Raw genomic sequence first — 22,033 nt, 5'->3', positions numbered from 1 at the left:
CGGAATAATTGAAAACAATAGTTCCTGGTAGTTCAAAGCTTGGTACGCGACTTGTCGGATGAAAGTAAATCTAGATTTTACTTTTTACTTCCACTCGGAATGAAATTTTACAGCAACTTTACAATAACTGTGAGACGTTAATGCAACTAGGCGTTTGGTACATCTTCTTATTTTAAATAGATGTTAAGAATTATTACTTCCCATGTCTTTGTCTTTTGAAAAGATTGATTTAAGACATTTTCATACCAATCAAGACTTTATTTTTGACGAAATGTCTTGTTGATTGTGTTGTTTACTGGCCTTCATGTGTTCATTCTGTTCCAAGACGTGTGTAGATGTTAGAGGTGTAGGATCTCCTTTTATTACTTTCTGTCTCTTCTTTAGTTTTTTTTCTGCACTGAAAACTCATTATCATAATTCACTATCACCATCACTATCTGTAGCAGTGATGCAGAACCACCTCAGATCCCCACATGATAGGATAGGAGGTAGAATACAGTATATCTCAAAAGTGAGTACACCCTTTAGATTTTTGCAAATATTCTGTTATATCCTTTCAGGGGATAACATTATCCTACTGAAACTTTGATATAACTTAAAGTAGTCAGTGTGCTGCTTGAATTGAATACTCCTGCTTATCATTTACACCTGAATCCTTGTAACACTAACGAGTCACATGACACCAGGGCGGGAAAACAACATCATTGGGCACAATTAGGACATGTTCACTATGGGGTGTACTCACTTTTGTTGCCAGCTGTTTAGACATTAACAGCTGTGTACTGAGTAATTTTCAAAGGACAATAAATCTATACTGTTATTCAAGCAGCACACTGACTACTTTAAGTTATATCAAAGTTTCAGTAGGATAATGTTATCCCCTGAAAGGATATAACAGAATATTTGCAAAAATCTAAAGGGTGTACTCACTTTTGAGATATACTGTAGATATGAATCCTCCAAACAAATATCAGACAGAAGAGCTCTGGGGTGTGTTCATGAGCGTTGAGAAACAACATGTTGAGATCCGTTCATTCATTATTCCGACGCCACATGAATGCATCTCAAATGCATCTCGCAATGTTAACAGAAATAAGACACAGTTTGTGTGTCTGTTTGGGTTCCTCCATGTTTAATAAATGACAAACGGAGCCGCAGACATCGGTGAGAACAGCAGCGAGAGCCGGACACTTTACTGTGTGATACTGTGTGAACATCTTCCTTCCTGCAGCTCTGGTCAAGGTTATCTGTGGCCATGAGCAGGGAGAGCGCTATCATCACCACGGCTGATGAAATGAATTATGCTGAGTGTTTAATATACTACAGGCACCTGTAATTAGGGCAACAGGGACCTGATAAGCGGGAGGCATTTAAATATGTGCGTATTCAACTCAAGGCCAAACAAAGAGTAAAACCACGGCCATCCGAGACTCCGACACACCGACACACCATCAGCAGCCTGCAGGACGCAGCTCTGCTGCTGTCGCCTTCGTGCCTCATTATTATTACAAACTTAGTATTTCTCACTATCGTATCTTCTTACAGCACCAGAAACAGACATATGAACAGTATAAATCATCTGCAGAGTTCTAGATTACTGCATTAACAGCTTGGTGTATAAATATAATATAATGTTTATCTCAGTCTCTCAAAGTCCAAGAGGAAAGAAATTCATTTTAATACGACGGACTTTTAAGGTCTCTTTTCTTTCCTTCTGGTCGTATTTGTGTTCACACGGAATAATGAACCATATTGTATAAAAACAAAGATGTGAGTGTTGTAATGCACGTGATATATAGAGTTGGCTCACTCGGGGACATGTTGAATCCTGCATCAAGTACAAGAGTGTGAAACCTGCAGAGATCCACAGCTGGGCAGCATCACAGCTGACTGACAGCACAATGTTTTTAATAAGGTCAAATACAGCTTAGTCACAAACTATTATATTAAACTGTTTTCAGAATTGATTCATCTGTTTGAGAATTTATTTTAGGAAAAAAAGGCAAGATTCTCTGATTACAGCTTCTTTAACGTGAGTCTTGTCTGTCTTTAAACTGGACGTCTTGTGTGTGAGGACGTGATTGTAGACTTTGTGACACATCTTTCACCTTTTTATAGACCAAACTTGGTACAATTAATCCAGAAAAGAATCAACAAATGCATAAACTATGAAAAGAATCATTACATGGGCATTGATGTTTGTTATTTTCATGTTTCAGTCTTTATGTTTTTTTCCGCTGCAGGTGAATGTAGATTAAACATGTTAACTCTGTAAGGACTTCTGCAGCAGCGAGTGTCTTTACCTGTTATTGTCTTCAGACGGGCGGCGGCGGCTTCGACACACTCTGGGCGGACGGGGGACGATGTTTGTCCCTTTGATTTCACCTTCAACCTAAAAAGACGCATCAGAGGAGAGAAAGGTGTTTTCAGGTTTGCTTCCACACTTCCTGAGCTGTTTACTGGCGCTGTGGTGCACAAGAGGCCATATGGAGGATTGATAGAAGACGCTCTGACTCTGCAGTATCAGCACCTGTGTCTCTTTATAGACACCATAAATAATTCCTTCATTAAACCTGAGAGTACAAAATGTCTGATGGCAGGAGCAAAAATAATCATAGAAATCTGCCTACAGCCTCAAATTCATCAGTAAAGTTGTAAATCTACAGCGTTAATGAGATCTCTAAAGGTTTTCATTAAAGTGAACGATCAGGTTTTAGTTCATATTTCTTATTGCAAGTTTATTTCTTCTCTCACGTCGCCTCCTACAGGTTTCACATTCACAGACAAAACACTAAAACCTCCAAACAGCTGTTGAGAAACTGCACGAACGCACAGCACAACCTTTCCTGGATAAATACAGGACGTGTGAGAGTATAAGCCCAGCACCCGGAGTGCTATTTTAACAAAAAGCATATTTTAAACTCACAGTCGGATCAATTAAAAGGGACAAAGTGCCGCACAGAGCCGGAGATGAACTGCAGACGTACAGCGGGACAGGAAATGAGGGATAGATGCAACAAAGCTGGACTGAAACCGGTTAAAACAAGTTAGAATTCAAGGCCAATTTTTATGGAAAAAAAACTAATAGTTATTTCAGCGTGAAAGGTATAATATGTAACATTTCTCCATTATAAAGTCTCAAACACTCTCCCTGTGTTGTATATGTAGTGAGACAGAGACATGTGTAATGTCCCTGAAGGTAACGTTTCCTCTCACCTGTCATGGTGTCATCAGTCCTGTGTTGTATATGTAGTGAGACAGAGACATGTGTAATGTCCCTGAAGGTAACGTTTCCTCTCTCTCCTGTCATGGTGTCATCAGTCCTGTGTTGTATATGTAGTGAGACAGAGAAATGTGTAATGTCCCTGAAGGTAACGTTTCCTCTCACCTGTCATGGTGTCATCAGTCCTGTGTTGTATATGTAGTGAGACAGAGACATGTGTAATGTCCCTGAAGGTAACGTTTCCTCTCTCTCCTGTCATGGTGTCATCAGTCCTGTGTTGTATATGTAGTGAGACAGAGACATGTGTAATGTTCCTGAAGGTAACGTTTCCTCTCACCTGTCATGGTGTCATCAGTCCTGTGTTGTATATGTAGTGAGATAGAGACATGTGTAATGTCCCTGAAGGTAACGTTTCCTCTCTCTCCTGTCATGGTGTCATCAGTCCTGTGTTGTATATGTAGTGAGACAGAGACATGTGTAATGTTCCTGAAGGTAACGTTTCCTCTCTCTCCTGTCATGGTGTCATCAGTCCTGTGTTGTATATGTAGTGAGACAGAGACATGTGTAATGTTCCTGAAGGTAACGTTTCCTCTCTCCTGTCATGGTGTCATCAGTCCTGTGTTGTATATGTAGTGAGACAGAGACATGTGTAATGTTCCTGAAGGTAACGTTTCCTCTCTCCTGTCATGGTGTCATCAGTCCTGTGTTGTATATGTAGTGAGACAGAGACATGTGTAATGTCCCTGAAGGTAACGTTTCCTCTCTCTCCTGTCATGGTGTCATCAGTCCTGTGTTGTATATGTAGTGAGACAGAGAAATGTGTAATGTCCCTGAAGGTAACGTTTCCTCTCTCCTGTCATGGTGTCATCAGTCCTGTGTTGTATATGTAGTGACACAGAGAAATGTGTAAAGTTCCTGAAGGTAACTTTTCCTCTCTCTCCTGTCATGGTGTCATCAGTCCTGTGTTGTATATGTAGTGAGACAGAGAAATGTGTAATGTCCCTGAAGGTAACGTTTCCTCTCTCTCCTGTCATGGTCTCATCAGTCCTGTGTTGTATATGTAGTGAGACAGAGAAATGTGTAATGTTCCTGAAGGTAACGTTTCCTCTCTCACCTGTCATGGTGTCATCAGTCCTGTGTTGTATATGTAGTGAGACAGAGACATGTGTAATGTTCCTGAAGGTAATGTTTCCTCTCTCTCCTGTCATGGTCTCATCAGTCCTGTGTTGTACATGGAGGGAGACAGAGAAATGTGTAATGTTCCTGAAGGTAATGTTTCCTCTCTCCTGTCATGGTGTCATCAGTCCTGTGTTGTATATGTAGTGAGACAGAGAAATGTGTAATGTTCCTGAAGGTAACGTTTCCTCTCTCTCCTGTCATGGTGTCATCAGTCCTGTGTTGTATATGTAGTGAGACAGAGACATCTGTAATGTCCCTGAAGGTACGTTTCCTCTCTCTTCTGTCATGGCGTCGTCTCCCCTTTGTCCCCAGTGTCAGCGTTGTGTTTGTAGCCAGAAGCTTCATAAACTGACTTTTTATCCAGTTTTAAGACACTTAGTGTTTTTAACTCTATATTTGAACCGAATGAAGGATTTTAGTGTCACATGTCTGGATCTTAAGATCACATATTGTGTGTTGGAGCACAAAACCATGTTTAAATGTGTTTATGTAGCTAAAAGTTCAAACTAACACTTCACTGAGTTGGTCCCGTGCTCCCCCTGTGTAGCTGTGCGTACCCTGGGCATGGTGAGGACCAGGTGTCCCGTGGTTTGGGATCTCTGAGCCGTCGAGCTGTCGGGCTTCACTTCAGCAGGCAGGACCATCTGAAATATCTGCAGAGTAAATTATTCAGAACTTTAATTAGCAAGATGAACACGCTGATCTGGCACCAATGCTGTCCCAGTGTGTCAAATTACTTTAATCATTAGCGGTTCTTTTTATAGCGACACTTTCCATAAAAGTCGTGGGAGAGTAATCAGAATAGCTCCGACTGAGAACAGCGATCAATCACTGTCCTATGAAGTCCTAAGAAATCCAAAATGATCCACGTGGTGGAGGAATAATGGGCGTAAAATTAGACTTTTTCATTTTTCAATCTACTTTTACTTTATTCTGAGGGGGATTTAGGGTACACCACACTAACAGCAGGTAGAGAAGAAGGAACACTCCCAAACTGCAGCTCTCCTCTAACTGCTCTGCAGCTGCTGTCAGACGGGACTTGATATACACGGCGACAGATGCCTGCTACACTCAATTCCCCCTGCGCCTCTAAATTAGTTCATATTTAGAGGGAATTTTAAAGGCCTCAGTTGATGTATCACTGCGTAAATCAAACCACCGGTCCAATCAGGCCGACCCCTGGCATCAAACAACCATCCATAAACACTAGCAGCTCGAAGGGGAGCCGGGACATTCAGGACTCCAAACCTGCAGGGCTCTGTGTGCATCATTAGTTTGCTTCAGGGTGAAAACCGGAATAGAAACAAAACAAAACAAAAGCTTGCACCTCTTGGATTTATGTGTGCCACAACAGCTGTTTGTGGGAGATTCAAATCCTACACACGTTTGAGGGGAATATAGGGGATTGGAAACTTGGGGTCGTATGTATAAACGATACGAGAGGCAGGTTAGAAAGCAGACGGCTGTATCTGTGTCACGTGGGTTTCTCCACTGCCACACCTCTTTAGGAGACTAACGGCAGGTCTTTTGTCCCAAAGTCCCCAAAGTAAATAATGGACCCATTTTTTAAAATCTCGTTAGTTTGAGACTTTGATTTGTCTGATTTGTGATTCTCAGCAACAAACTCTCACGAGTTCTGGCAACATTGACGGCAACAAAACTTTCTAAATGCTAAATATGTCTCATTTTAAAGCCAGCACGATTCCATATAGTCAAAGGACAAGTACGAGCGGATGTGGAGGGATGCAACCTGAACAAACAATTACCGTCTAAAGCAGCTTGGTTCCACTTTGTAAAAGTGCCGAGACGAGCAAAAAAGTTATTTTACATTTCTCGATACATTTGGATGGAAAGCTGGCGACTCTCTGTCAGCGTGTGTTCACGACAGTGACACACGTGCTTTGAAAAATATTAATGTGAACACACGACATCGAACAGCTACACTTAATACTTTAATATTAAGAGGTCAACAGGCTCATTTTGACAGAAACAGCAGCATTGTTTTACGAGTAGCCTCTTGTGGTAGAAGCAGTAAGACATTGTTCTCTCGATGCAAAAGCGTATCCAGAGGTGGTTCGAGTCGACAGTAAGTGACGTTGACACAGGACTTTAGGTTCACAACCCATTAAGACAATCTCTCTATAACCTTCACCACGTCTTGGAAAAGCACCGACTAACACCTGTTTTATTCCTTTAGATACTGTGAAATAGTCCCCAAATGAGCAGGAAGGGCGACTGGAAGACACCTTGTTGTATACAGGAAGTTAAAGCAGCTGGTAAATACTGCAGAGTGTAATGTTAACAGTGGGTTGAGTCTGCAGTGGGTCTGGCTGAGCGCCTGCTGCTGCCTACAGTCTGAAGCAGAAGATCAACGCTCGCTGTGAGACATCCGAGCTCATGCTGCTGCTTCTGCAAGCCACAAACTAACACAATATAAATGTCTAAATAATCACCTTTAAAGTTTAAGAAGCATGATCATAATTCATTCATATTTGTGCGGGTGAGGGCGAAGGCTTTCATTTGAATCCCCAAAAAGATGGATGAATAAATGTGATGCTGTCGCAGTGCCCTTGAGCAAAGACCTTCACCGGCTGACAGCAGCAGTCTGTGGTTCCACTGGCCACCTTCCAGTATCAATGTACGAAACTGAACCTGGAGCTAATAATAAGAGTAATATTCAACAAAATGACTTGAACACAACAGATGTTCTGTTAAGGCTGAATTATGGTTCAAGGAGCAACATTTGTTAAGTTACTGTATTTATAGCTAAGTTACTGTATCTATACTAAGTTACGGTATTTATACTAGTTACTGTATTTATACTAAGTTACTGTATCTATACTAAGTTACTGTATTTATACTAAGTTACTGTATCTATACTAAAGTTTACTGTATTTATACTAAGTTACTGTATTTATACTAAGTTACTGTATCTATACTAAGTTACTGTATTTATACTTAGTTACTGTATTTATACTAAGTTACTGTATTTATACTAAGTTACTGTATTTATACTAATGTGTACTGTATCTATACTAAGTTACTGTATCTATACTAGTTACTGTATTTATACTGAGTTACTGGGTATTTTATCTAAGTTTACTGGTACTTTATACTAAGTTACTGTATTTATACTTAGTTACTGTCTTTATACTAAGTTACTGTAATTTATACTGAGTTTACTGTATTAGCTTAGTTTACTGTATTATACTTAGTTTACTGTATTTATACTAAGTTACTGTATTTATACTAGTTACTGTATTTATACTAAGTTACTGTATTATACTAGTTACTGTATTTATACTTAGTTACTGTATTTATACTAGTTACTGTATTTATACTGAAGTTACTGTATTTATACTTAGTTACTGTATTTATACTTAGTTACTGTATTTATTACTAGTTACTGTATCTATACTAAGTACTGTATTTATACTTAGTTACTGTATTTATACTGAGTTACTGTATTTACTATTACTAGTATTTATACTGTAACTTATTATACTAAGTTTACTGTATCTATACTAGTTACTGTATTTATACTAAGTTACTGTATTTATACTAGTTACTGTATTTATACTAAGTTACTGTATTTATACTGAGTTACTGTATTATACTAAGTTACTGTATTTATACTGAGTTACTGTATTATCTAAGTTACTGTATTTATACTAAGTTACTGTATTTATACTTAGTTACTGTATTTATACTAAGTTACTGTATCTATACTAAGTTACTGTATTTATACTAAGTTACTGTATTTATACTTAGTTACTGTATTTATACTAAGTTACTGTATTTATACTTAGTTACTGTATTTATACTAAGTTACTGTATTTATACTTAGTTACTGTATTTATACTAAGTTACTGTATCTATACTAAGTTACTGTATTTATACTTAGTTACTGTATTTATACTAAGTTACTGTATTTATACTGAGTTACTGTATTTATACTAAGTTACTGTATTTATACTAAGTTACTGTATTTATACTTAGTTACTGTATTTATACTAAGTTACTGTATTTATACTAAGTTACTGTATTTATACTATGTTACTGTATCTATACTAAGTTACTGTATCTATACTAAGTTACTGTATTTATACTAAGTTACTGTATTTATACTAAGTTACTGTATTTATACTTAGTTACTGTATCTATACTAAGTTACTGTATTTATACTAAGTTACTGTATTTATACTAAGTTACTGTATTTATACTTAGTTACTGTATTTATACTAAGTTACTGTATTTATACTGAGTTACTGTATTTATACTTAGTTACTGTATTTATACTTAGTTACTGTATTTATACTAAGTTACTGTATCTATACTAAGTTACTGTATTATACTTAGTTACTGTATTTATACTGAGTTACTGTATTTATACTTAGTTACTGTATTTATACTATGTAACTGTATTTATACTAAGTTACTGTATCTATACTAAGTTACTGTATTTATACTTAGTTACTGTATTTATACTTAGTTACTGTATTTATACTAAGTTACTGTATTTATACTGAGTTACTGTATTTATACTAAGTTACTGTATTTATACTGAGTTACTGTATTTATACTAAGTTACTGTATTTATACTTAGTTACTGTATTTATACTAAGTTACTGTATTTATACTTAGTTACTGTATTTATACTAAGTTACTGTATCTATACTAAGTTACTGTATTATACTAAGTTACTGTATTTATACTTAGTTACTGTATTTATACTAAGTTACTGTATTTATACTTAGTTACTGTATTTATACTAAGTTACTGTATTTATACTTAGTTACTGTATTTATACTAAGTTACTGTATCTATACTAAGTTACTGTATTTATACTTAGTTACTGTATTTATACTAAGTTACTGTATTTATACTGAGTTACTGTATTTATACTAAGTTACTGTATTTATACTAAGTTACTGTATTTATACTTAGTTACTGTATTTATACTATGTAACTGTATTTATACTGAGTTACTGTATTTATACTTAGTTACTGTATCTATACTAAGTTACTGTATTTATACTAAGTTACTGTATTTATACTATGTAACTGTATTTATACTTAGTTACTGTATTTATACTTAGTTACTGTATCTATACTAAGTTACTGTATTTATACTTAGTTACTGTATTTATACTAAGTTACTGTATTTATACTTAGTTACTGTATCTATACTAAGTTACTGTATTTATACTAAGTTACTGTATTTATACTTAGTTACTGTATCTATACTAAGTTACTGTATTTATACTTAGTTACTGTATTTATACTTAGTTACTGTATCTATACTAAGTTACTGTATACTTAGTACTGTATTTATACTAAGTTACTGTATTTATACTAAGTTACTGTATTTATACTAAGTTACTGTATCTATACTAAGTTACTGTATTTATACTATGTTACTGTATTTATACTTAGTTACTGTATTTATACTTAGTTACTGTATTTATACTAAGTTACTGTATCTATACTAAGTTACTGTATTTATACTTAGTTACTGTATTTATACTATGTAACTGTATTTATACTATGTAACTGTATTTATACTTAGTTACTGTATTTATACTAAGTTACTGTATTTATACTGAGTTACTGTATTTATACTAAGTTACTGTATTTATACTGAGTTACTGTATTTATACTAAGTTACTGTATTTATACTATGTAACTGTATTTATACTGAGTTACTGTATTTATACTAAGTTACTGTATTTATACTGAGTTACTGTATTTATACTAAGTTACTGTATTTATACTTAGTTACTGTATTTATACTAAGTTACTGTATCTATACTAAGTTACTGTATTTATACTTAGTTACTGTATTTATACTGAGTTACTGTATTTATACTTAGTTACTGTATCTATACTAAGTTACTGTATTTATACTAAGTTACTGTATTTATACTTAGTTACTGTATTTATACTAAGTTACTGTATTTATACTTAGTTACTGTATTTATACTAAGTTACTGTATTTATACTGAGTTACTGTATTTATACTTAGTTACTGTATTTATACTGAGTTACTGTATTTATACTTAGTTACTGTATTTATACTAAGTTACTGTATTTATACTTAGTTACTGTATTTATACTTAGTTACTGTATTTATACTAAGTTACTGTATCTATACTGAGTTACTGTATTTATACTGAGTTACTGTATTTATACTAAGTTACTGTATTTATACTGAGTTACTGTATTTATACTTAGTTACTGTATTTATACTAAGTTACTGTATTTATACTGAGTTACTGTATTTATACTAAGTTACTGTATTTATACTAAGTTACTGTATTTATACTGAGTTACTGTATTTATACTAAGTTACTGTATTTATACTAAGTTACTGTATTTATACTTAGTTACTGTATCTATACTAAGTTACTGTATTTATACTAAGTTACTGTATTTATACTGAGTTACTGTATTTATACTAAGTTACTGTATTTATACTTAGTTACTGTATTTATACTAAGTTACTGTATTTATACTGAGTTACTGTATTTATACTAAGTTACTGTATTTATACTTAGTTACTGTATCTATACTAAGTTACTGTATTTATACTAAGTTACTGTATTTATACTGAGTTACTGTATTTATACTAAGTTACTGTATTTATACTAAGTTACTGTATTTATACTGAGTTACTGTATTTATACTAAGTTACTGTATTTATACTAAGTTACTGTATTTATACTATGTAACTGTATTTATACTGAGTTACTGTATTTATACTTAGTTACTGTATCTATACTAAGTTACTGTATTTATACTAAGTTACTGTATTTATACTATGTAACTGTATTTATACTTAGTTACTGTATTTATACTTAGTTACTGTATCTATACTAAGTTACTGTATTTATACTTAGTTACTGTATTTATACTAAGTTACTGTATTTATACTAAGTTACTGTATCTATACTAAGTTACTGTATTTATACTTAGTTACTGTATTTATACTGAGTTACTGTATTTATACTAAGTTACTGTATCTATACTAAGTTACTGTATTTATACTTAGTTACTGTATTTATACTAAGTTACTGTATTTATACTTAGTTACTGTATCTATACTAAGTTACTGTATTTATACTAAGTTACTGTATTTATACTTAGTTACTGTATTTATACTTAGTTACTGTATCTATACTAAGTTACTGTATTTATACTAAGTTACTGTATTTATACTAAGTTACTGTATCTATACTAAGTTACTGTATTTATACTAAGTTACTGTATCTATACTAAGTTACTGTATTATACTATGTTACTGTATTTATACTTAGTTACTGTATTTATACTTAGTTACTGTATTTATACTGAGTTACTGTATTTATACTAAGTTACTGTATTTATACTAAGTTACTGTATTTATACTTAGTTACTGTATCTATACTAAGTTACTGTATTTATACTAAGTTACTGTATTTATACTTAGTTACTGTATTTATACTAAGTTTATTTATACTTAGTTACTGTATTTATACTAAGTTACTGTATTTATACTTAGTTACTGTATTTATACTAAGTTACTGTATTTATACTAAGTTACTGTATTTATACTTAGTTACTGTATTTATACTAAGTTACTGTATTTATACTGAGTTACTGTATTTATACTAAGTTACTGTATTTATACTTAGTTACTGTATTTATACTAAGTTACTGTATTTATACTGAGTTACTGTATTTATACTAAGTTACTGTATTTATACTTAGTTACTGTATTTTTACTAAGTTACTTGTAATTGTTGTTAATTGTAAATAATTGTTAATTGTAAATATCTATGATGGGAAAGGTTACCGTGTAACAATCTGACCTATAAACGTAAGATGTGCGTCCCAGCTGCTGCCCTTTAGGGTGTTATACATCCTGAATTAATGCATTTGTTTTAACAATGTTGAGGGAAAACTTAAGGTGATAAACTAATCTTATAAACTCCTCACAGTGTACCTTTCCTTTGACGATGACTCTGGCGTACGTCGGCTGAACGTCCACGTCAATCAGAGAGGAGTCCATGTGTCTGTGAGGGGGGTGCAGGTAGAGATCAGGTCAGTGTATATAAATAGATGACAGGTGTAGTAGTGTCTCACAGGGATCAGCTGTGCAGGTGCAGAGCTTCGGTCACACATCTTTCACACCTGGAATCAACTTGAGACATGAAGCTGAACTTCACCAGTTTGTCTGATTGAAAACACAAGCATCAGTAGACATGTATACAACATAGTCTTCTGTGTGATAAACCAGCCAGGTGGCTTGATATAAATTGAAAACTCCATTATATATTCATAAAATAAGCTGTTGAGAGTTTGGGCTCGTGGTTTCGTACCTGAACACTTCCAGGTTCAAGACAATCGTGTTGTTTTCTTCATCTTCTGTGAGAGCGAAGTCGAGTCTGTACAAGAACACAAAGAGGAAGAATAAAGAAATGCAGAGCTACAAACACTGTTCTTTAAATTATGTAATGTATTAATTTACAAACCTGCTGCCAGAGAATCTACACAACTTAAACTCAAACACAATTCAGACACTTCAACACTCTCCAGCCCTCCGACTACAACAGGAAGTGTATTTACTTTTATTAATACATATACTGATAATTGCAACTCTTGATCTTATGGCCTTCAACTGGCAGTTCAACTGCTTTCAGCATCTACACGGTAAAGAAAACTTCCTACTGATATTTACTCTTCAACAGACACTTCAACTGTCTGCTGACAAACTACTAACACTTCACCTCTCTGCTGACACACCACAGACACTTTAACTCTCTGCTGACATACTACTAACACTTCACCTCTCTGCTGACACACCACTGACAATTCAACTCTCTGCTGACACACTGCAGAAACTTCAACTCTCTGCTGACATACTACTGACACTTCAACTGTCTGCTGACACACGACTAACACTTCACCTCTCTGCTGACATACTACTGACACTTCAACTCTCTGCTGACACACGACTAACACTTCACCTCTCTGCTGACACACTGCAGAAACTTCAACTCTCTGCTGACATACTACTGACACTTCAACTGTCTGCTGACACACGACTAACACTTCACCTCTCTGCTGACACACGACTAACACTTCACCTCTCTGCTGACACACTACTAACACTTCACCTCTCTGCTGACACACCACAGACACTTTAACTCTCTGCTGACACACTACTAACACTTCAACTCTATGCTGACACACTACAGACACTTTAACTCTCTGCTGACACACTACTAACACTTCACCTCTCTGCTGACACACTACTAACACTTCAACTGTCTGCTGACACACGACTAACACTTCACCTCTCTGCTGACACACTACTAACACTTCACCTCTCTGCTGACATACTACTGACACTTCAACTGTCTGCTGACACACGACTAACACTTCACCTCTCTGCTGACACACTACTAACACTTCACCTCTCTGCTGACACACCACAGACACTTCAACTCTCTGCTGACATAATACTGACACTTCACCTCTCTGCTGACACACTACTAACACTTCACCTCTATGCTGACACACCACAGACACTTTAACTCTCTGCTGACACACTACTAACACTTCACCTCTATGCTGACACACTACAGACACTTTAACTCTCTGCTGACACACTACTAACACTTCACCTCTCTGCTGACACACTACTAACACTTCAACTGTCTGCTGACACACGACTAACACTTCACCTCTCTGCTGACACACTACTAACACTTCACCTCTCTGCTGACACACGACTAACACTTCACCTCTCTGCTGACACACTACTAACACTTCACCTCTCTGCTGACACACCACAGACACTTTAACTCTCTGCTGACACACTACTAACACTTCACCTCTATGCTGACACACTACAGACACTTTAACTCTCTGCTGACACACTACTAACACTTCACCTCTCTGCTGACACACTACTAACACTTCAACTGTCTGCTGACACACGACTAACACTTCACCTCTCTGCTGACACACTACTAACACTTCACCTCTCTGCTGACATACTACTGACACTTCAACTGTCTGCTGACACACTGACTAACACTTCACCTCTCTGCTGACACACTACTAACACTTCACCTCTCTGCTGACACACCACAGACACTTCAACTCTCTGCTGACATAATACTGACACTTCACCTCTCTGCTGACACACTACTAACACTTCACCTCTATGCTGACACACTACAGACACTTCAACTGTCTGCTGGCACACTACAGACACTTCAACTCTCTGCTGACACACTACTAACACTTCACCTCTCTGCTGACACACCACTGACACTTCAACTCTCTGCTGACACACGACTAACACTTCACCTCTCTGCTGACACACTACTAACACTTCACCTCTCTGCTGACACACCACAGACACTTTAACTCTCTGCTGACACACTACTAACACTTCACCTCTATGCTGACACTACAGACACTTTACCTCACTGCTGACACACTGCAGAAACTTCAACTCTCTGCTGACATACTACTGACACTTCAACTGTCTGCTGACACACGACTAACACTTCACCTCTCTGCTGACACACGACTAACACTTCACCTCTCTGCTGACACACTACTAACACTTCACCTCTCTGCTGACACACCACAGACACTTCACCTCTCTGCTGACACACCACTGACACTTCAACTCTCTGCTGACACACTGCAGAAACTTCAACTCTCTGCTGACATACTACTGACACTTCAACTGTCTGCTGACACACGACTAACACTTCACCTCTCTGCTGACACACGACTAACACTTCACCTCTCTGCTGACACACTACTAACACTTCACCTCTCTGCTGACACACCACAGACACTTTAACTCTCTGCTGACACACTACTAACACTTCACCTCTATGCTGACACACTACAGACACTTTAACTCTCTGCTGACACACTACTAACACTTCACCTCTCTGCTGACACACTACTAACACTTCAACTGTCTGCTGACACACGACTAACACTTCACCTCTCTGCTGACACACTACTAACACTTCACCTCTCTGCTGACATACTACTGACACTTCAACTGTCTGCTGACACACGACTAACACTTCACCTCTCTGCTGACACACTACTAACACTTCACCTCTCTGCTGACACACCACAGACACTTCAACTCTCTGCTGACATAATACTGACACTTCACCTCTCTGCTGACACACTACTAACACTTCACCTCTATGCTGACACACTACAGACACTTCAACTGTCTGCTGGCACACTACAGACACTTCAACTCTCTGCTGACACACTACTAACACTTCACCTCTCTGCTGACACACCACTGACACTTCAACTCTCTGCTGACACACGACTAACACTTCACCTCTCTGCTGACACACTACTAACACTTCACCTCTCTGCTGACACACCACAGACACTTTAACTCTCTGCTGACACACTACTAACACTTCACCTCTATGCTGACACTACAGACACTTTACCTCACTGCTGACACACTGCAGAAACTTCAACTCTCTGCTGACATACTACTGACACTTCAACTGTCTGCTGACACACGACTAACACTTCACCTCTCTGCTGACACACGACTAACACTTCACCTCTCTGCTGACACACTACTAACACTTCACCTCTCTGCTGACACACCACAGACACTTTAACTCTCTGCTGACACACTACTAACACTTCACCTCTCTGCTGACACACTACTATCACTTCAACTGTCTGCTGACACACGACTAACACTTCACCTCTCTGCTGACACACTACTAACACTTCACCTCTCTGCTGACATACTACTGACACTTCAACTGTCTGCTGACACACGACTAACACTTCACCTCTCTGCTGACACACCACTGACACTTCACCTCTCTGCTGACACACGACTAACACTTCACCTCTCTGCTGACACACTACTAACACTTCACCTCTCTGCTGACACACCACAGACACTTTAACTCTCTGCTGACACACTACTAACACTTCACCTCTATGCTGACACACTACAGACACTTTAACTCTCTGCTGACACACTACTAACACTTCACCTCTCTGCTGACACACTACTAACACTTCAACTGTCTGCTGACACACGACTAACACTTCACCTCTCTGCTGACACACTACTAACACTTCACCTCTCTGCTGACATACTACTGACACTTCAACTGTCTGCTGACACACGACTAACACTTCACCTCTCTGCTGACACACTACTAACACTTCACCTCTCTGCTGACACACCACAGACACTTCAACTCTCTGCTGACATAATACTGACACTTCACCTCTCTGCTGACACACTACTAACACTTCACCTCTATGCTGACACACTACAGACACTTCAACTGTCTGCTGGCACACTACAGACACTTCAACTCTCTGCTGACACACTACTAACACTTCACCTCTCTGCTGACACACCACTGACACTTCAACTCTCTGCTGACACACGACTAACACTTCACCTCTCTGCTGACACACTACTAACACTTCACCTCTCTGCTGACACACCACAGACACTTTAACTCTCTGCTGACACACTACTAACACTTCACCTCTATGCTGACACTACAGACACTTTACCTCACTGCTGACACACTGCAGAAACTTCAACTCTCTGCTGACATACTACTGACACTTCAACTGTCTGCTGACACACGACTAACACTTCACCTCTCTGCTGACACACGACTAACACTTCACCTCTCTGCTGACACACTACTAACACTTCACCTCTCTGCTGACACACCACAGACACTTTAACTCTCTGCTGACACACTACTAACACTTCACCTCTATGCTGACACACTACAGACACTTTAACTCTCTGCTGACACACTACTAACACTTCACCTCTCTGCTGACACACTACTAACACTTCAACTGTCTGCTGACACACGACTAACACTTCACCTCTCTGCTGACACACTACTAACACTTCACCTCTCTGCTGACATACTACTGACACTTCAACTGTCTGCTGACACACGACTAACACTTCACCTCTCTGCTGACACACCACTGACACTTCAACTCTCTGCTGACACACTACAGACACTTCAACTGTCTGCTGGCACACTACAGACACTTCAACTCTCTGCTGACACACTACTAACACTTCACCTCTCTGCTGACACACCACTGACACTTCAACTCTCTGCTGACACACGACTAACACTTCACCTCTCTGCTGACACACTACTAACACTTCACCTCTCTGCTGACACACCACAGACACTTTAACTCTCTGCTGACACACTACTAACACTTCACCTCTATGCTGACACTACAGACACTTCAACTGTCTGCTGACACACTACAGACACTTCAACTCTCTGCTGACACACTACTAACACTTCACCTCTCTGCTGACACACCACTGACACTTAAACTCTCTGCTGACACACTACTAACACTTCACCTCTCTGCTGACACACCACAGACACATTAACTCTCTGCTGACACACTACTAACACTTCAACTCTCTGCTGACACACCACAGACACTTTAACTCTCTGCTGACCCACGACTAACACTTCATCTCTCTGCTGACACACTACTAACACTTCACCTCTCTGCTGACACACTACAGACACTTCAACTGTCTGCTGACACACTACTAACACTTCACCTCTCTGCTGACACACCACAGACACTTCAACTCTCTGCTAACACACTACTAACACTTCAACTCTCTGTTGACACACTACAAACACTTTAACTCTCTGCTGACAAACTACTAACACTTCACCTCCCTGCTGACACACCACAGACATTTTAACTCTCTGCTGACAGACTACAGACACTTCAACTGTCTGCTGACACACTACAGACACTTCAACTCTCTGCTGACACACTACTAACACTTCACCTCTCTGCTGACACACCACAGACACTTCAACTCTCTGCTGACACACTACAGACACTTCACCTCTCTGCTGATACACTACAGACACTTTAACTCTCTGCTGACTTACTACAGACACTTCAACTCTCGGCTGACACATTACAGACACTTCAACTCTCTGCTGACACACTACTGACACTTCAACTCTCTGCTGAGACACGACTAACACTTAACCTCTCTGCTGACACACTACAGACACTTTAACTCTCTGCTGACACACGACTAACACTTCACCTCTCTGCTGAAACACCACAGACACTTTAACTCTCTGCTGACATACTACTAACACTTCAACTCTCTGCTGACACACTACAGACACTTCACCTCTCTGCTGACACACTACAGACACTTCACCTCTCTGTTGACACACTACAGACACTTCAACTCTCTGCTGACACACTACAGACACTTCACCTCTCTGCTGACACACTACAGACACTTCAACTCTCTGCTGACACACTACAGACACTTCACCTCTCTGCTGACACACTACTAACACTTCACCTCTCTGCTGACACACTACAGACACTTTAACTCTCTGCTGACACACTACTAACACTTCACCTCTCTGCTGACACACTACAGACACTTTAACTCTCTGCTGACACACTACTAACACTTCACCTCTCTGCTGACACACTACAGACACTTTAACTCTCTGCTGACACACTACAGACACTTCACCTCTCTGCTGACAGACTACAAACACTTTAACTCTCTGCTGACACACTACAGACACTTCACCTCTCTGCTGACAGACTACAGACACTTTAACTCTCTGCTGACACACTATTAACACTTCACCTCTCTGCTGACACACTACTAACACTTCACCTCTCTGCTGACACACTACTAACACTTCACCTCTCTGCTGACACACCACAGACACTTTACCTCACTGCTGACACACTACAGACACTTCAGCTCTCTGCTGACACACTACTAACACTTCACCTCTCTGCTGACACACCACAGACACTTTACCTCACTGCTGACACACTACAGACACTTCAACTCTCTGCTGACATACTACTGACACTTCAACTGTCTGCTGACACACTACAGACACTTCAACTCTCTGCTGACAGAACACATACACTTCAACTCTCTGCTGACACATTACAGACACTTCAACTCTCTGCTGACACACTACAGACACTTCAACTCTCTGCTGACAGAACACATACACTTCAACTCTCTGCTGACACATTACAGACACTTCAACTCTCTGCTGACACACTACAGACACTTTAACTCTCTGCTGACACACGACTAACACTTCACCTCTCTGCTGACACACCACAGACACTTTAACTCTCTGCTGACATACTACTAACACTTCACCTCTCTGCTGACACACTACAGACACTTCACCTCTCTGCTGACACACTACAGACACTTCACCTCCCTGCTGACACACTACAGACACTTTAACTCTCTGCTGTTATACTACTGACACTTCACCTCTCTGCTGACATAATACAGAAACTGCAACTCTCTGCTGACACACTACAGACACTTCAACTCTCTGCTGACATACTACTGACACTTCAATTGTCTGCTGACACACTACAGACACTTCAACTCTCTGCTGACACACTACAGACACTTCAACTCTCTGCTGACACACTACAGACACTTTAACTCTCTGCTGACACACTACTGACAGTTCAACTGTTTACAGTGCACACACTTCAACTATCTCCAGCACTACAGGGTTTAGAAACTTGAAACATTTTAAATGCTCTCAGGGATTACACTTCAACTACTTTCAGCTCTTAAACTTAATAAAAAAAACTCCTTTCCATGCTTGAATGTTAAATGACACTGATCTAAAACTACAAACGACACTTCAAAAATGTGAATTGCCTGGACTGCAACTCCTATATAATACTTCACAGACAAATAATTCAAATATATTAACTCGCTGTGTTATAGAAACATGATTGAAATGTTACAAGATATTTTCCTTTGGTGGTATTTCTTCTTATATTGTGTTTGAGGAGCATCAATCTCCAGAACATGACATCAACATTTAGATTTGATGTTTTGACATTTCCCTGCTGCTTTGAAGCGATATATCATATAAAGGATACATTCCTGACCTGACTGTGTCTGCAGTGCAGATTACAAATTAAATCAGCCGTGTTTAAAGGCCTCGACCCCCGTGGCCTTGCTCTGATGGAGGGAGAGCGGGGTGGCCCACAGCTATCAGGTCGCCCCCCCTCCCCCCCTCCAGCATGCTCTGTAGCGCTCCGCTAGCAGACAAGCCAATCAAAAAAGCAAAGGCCGCTAATAAAGCAATGCTGTCTGAGCAGTTGGAAGTAATCGAGGGTCTCAAAGAAAACACTTCACGGTTATGAAGAACTGTGAAGGGAACCTGTTTGGGAGCAGTGACCTGTTTTCTTTATTCTTTTTTCCGAAACAAAATTGAAGCAGTTGATTGGATGTATTTTGTTGCTCTGGCTGAACAAAACCAATTATGTTGCTTTCTGCTGTGTTCGCTGCTGTAGGTGACTGGATTGGTCGATTTCCCTCACAGTCAATCATCGCTGGTGATCCTGCACCACTGCAACGGAACAACGCTACTGAGATGAGATCTTAGCGTTACTTATACCACACTGTAACAACACTGTTACAAGTAGAAGTCCTGCATTCTTGCACAGTATGCAAGTTTAATCAGGAAAATGTAATTAAAGAATCTGTCTGTTTCACTATTATGCATCATATCATTAGACTATTATTACTCATGCATTAATGTAAAAGCAGGATTTTGCAGGATTAATCTCCAAACAAGTACTGGATGTTTACAGCCCGCAGCCGAAATGTTTGCCTTACTTCAAAATAAGAGTTTTAAATAAAATATACTTTTAATGTTTTGTGTGTTTTCCAGAAGTAACAAGAGATCTACAAAAAAATGTTTTTTGCTAGAAAAGGTTTCGCCTACTTGGGCTCGTTGACGTTCATAACTCGTCCTTTATCAGTGATCAGCGTCCTCGGGGCCTTCGGCTTCTTCTCTCTCTCCCTGCAGGGAAACAGCAAAGCATGAGTAAAGACTGCAGTGTGTGTGTATGTGTGTGTGTGTGTGTGTGTGTGTGTGTGTGTGTGTGTGTGTGTGTGTGTGTGTGTGTGTGTGTGTGTGTGTGTGTGGTCTGACAGACGACAGTAGCGGAATTATGAGGTCTTTGGGGTGAAGGAGAGAGCCACTTCTCGTCCAGGAGTGTCCATAAAGACAGACGCAACAGATAATGTGCAATAGAGGGTTTTATTGTAGGACACACACACACACACACACACACAGACACACAGACACACAGACACACACACACACATACACACATTTAAATGGGTTGAAGTTAGCAGAAAATGAAGAAGAAAAAAAGTCAATTTGGACCAAATCTGTTGGATTAAATGTTCCACATAAAGGGAAATAATGTCCCCTCTGTGTCCATTTATTTCTAATGACACACAAACACATGTTCACTCAGAACAGATGTCCATGTGTCCAAAATTCAACCAAGATTAATTCTGGTGTGGCTTGTTATGAAGATAGCTCTGCGTGTACAGCAGATCTCTTGATTTATTACACTTCAAATCAGTTTATTCTGGATTATTTCTTACATAAATTAAAAACAATAATCAAAACGAATATGTAGATTCACAAATTGTAAACTCTTCTCCTGTCACAGTTTTCCTGTCTCTGG

General features: G+C 38.5%; 1 protein-coding gene across 2 annotated transcripts in view; it reads right to left on the bottom strand.

Moving 5' to 3' along the window:
* dnaaf11 (dynein axonemal assembly factor 11) overlaps positions 1–22,033 on the bottom strand; it is a 51,825-nt gene that overhangs the window by 16,293 nt on the left and 13,499 nt on the right. For both annotated transcript variants that reach the window (XM_029454166.1, XM_029454167.1), the window contains exons 7-11: positions 21,277–21,354; positions 12,763–12,828; positions 12,387–12,456; positions 4,960–5,055; positions 2,304–2,392 (exon numbers count right to left, since the gene is read on the bottom strand). In XM_029454166.1, the coding sequence (XP_029310026.1) occupies positions 2,304–2,392; positions 4,960–5,055; positions 12,387–12,456; positions 12,763–12,828; positions 21,277–21,354 (399 nt within the window). The remainder of the gene's footprint in view (positions 1–2,303; positions 2,393–4,959; positions 5,056–12,386; positions 12,457–12,762; positions 12,829–21,276; positions 21,355–22,033) is intronic.

The sequence above is a fragment of the Cottoperca gobio genome, chromosome 17, assembly GCF_900634415.1.
Source record: "Cottoperca gobio chromosome 17, fCotGob3.1, whole genome shotgun sequence".
Classification (NCBI taxonomy): Eukaryota; Metazoa; Chordata; class Actinopteri; order Perciformes; family Bovichtidae; genus Cottoperca; species Cottoperca gobio.
The sequence above is the reverse complement of the archived record's forward strand: the minus strand, read 5'-3'. Positions and strand labels throughout refer to the sequence as shown.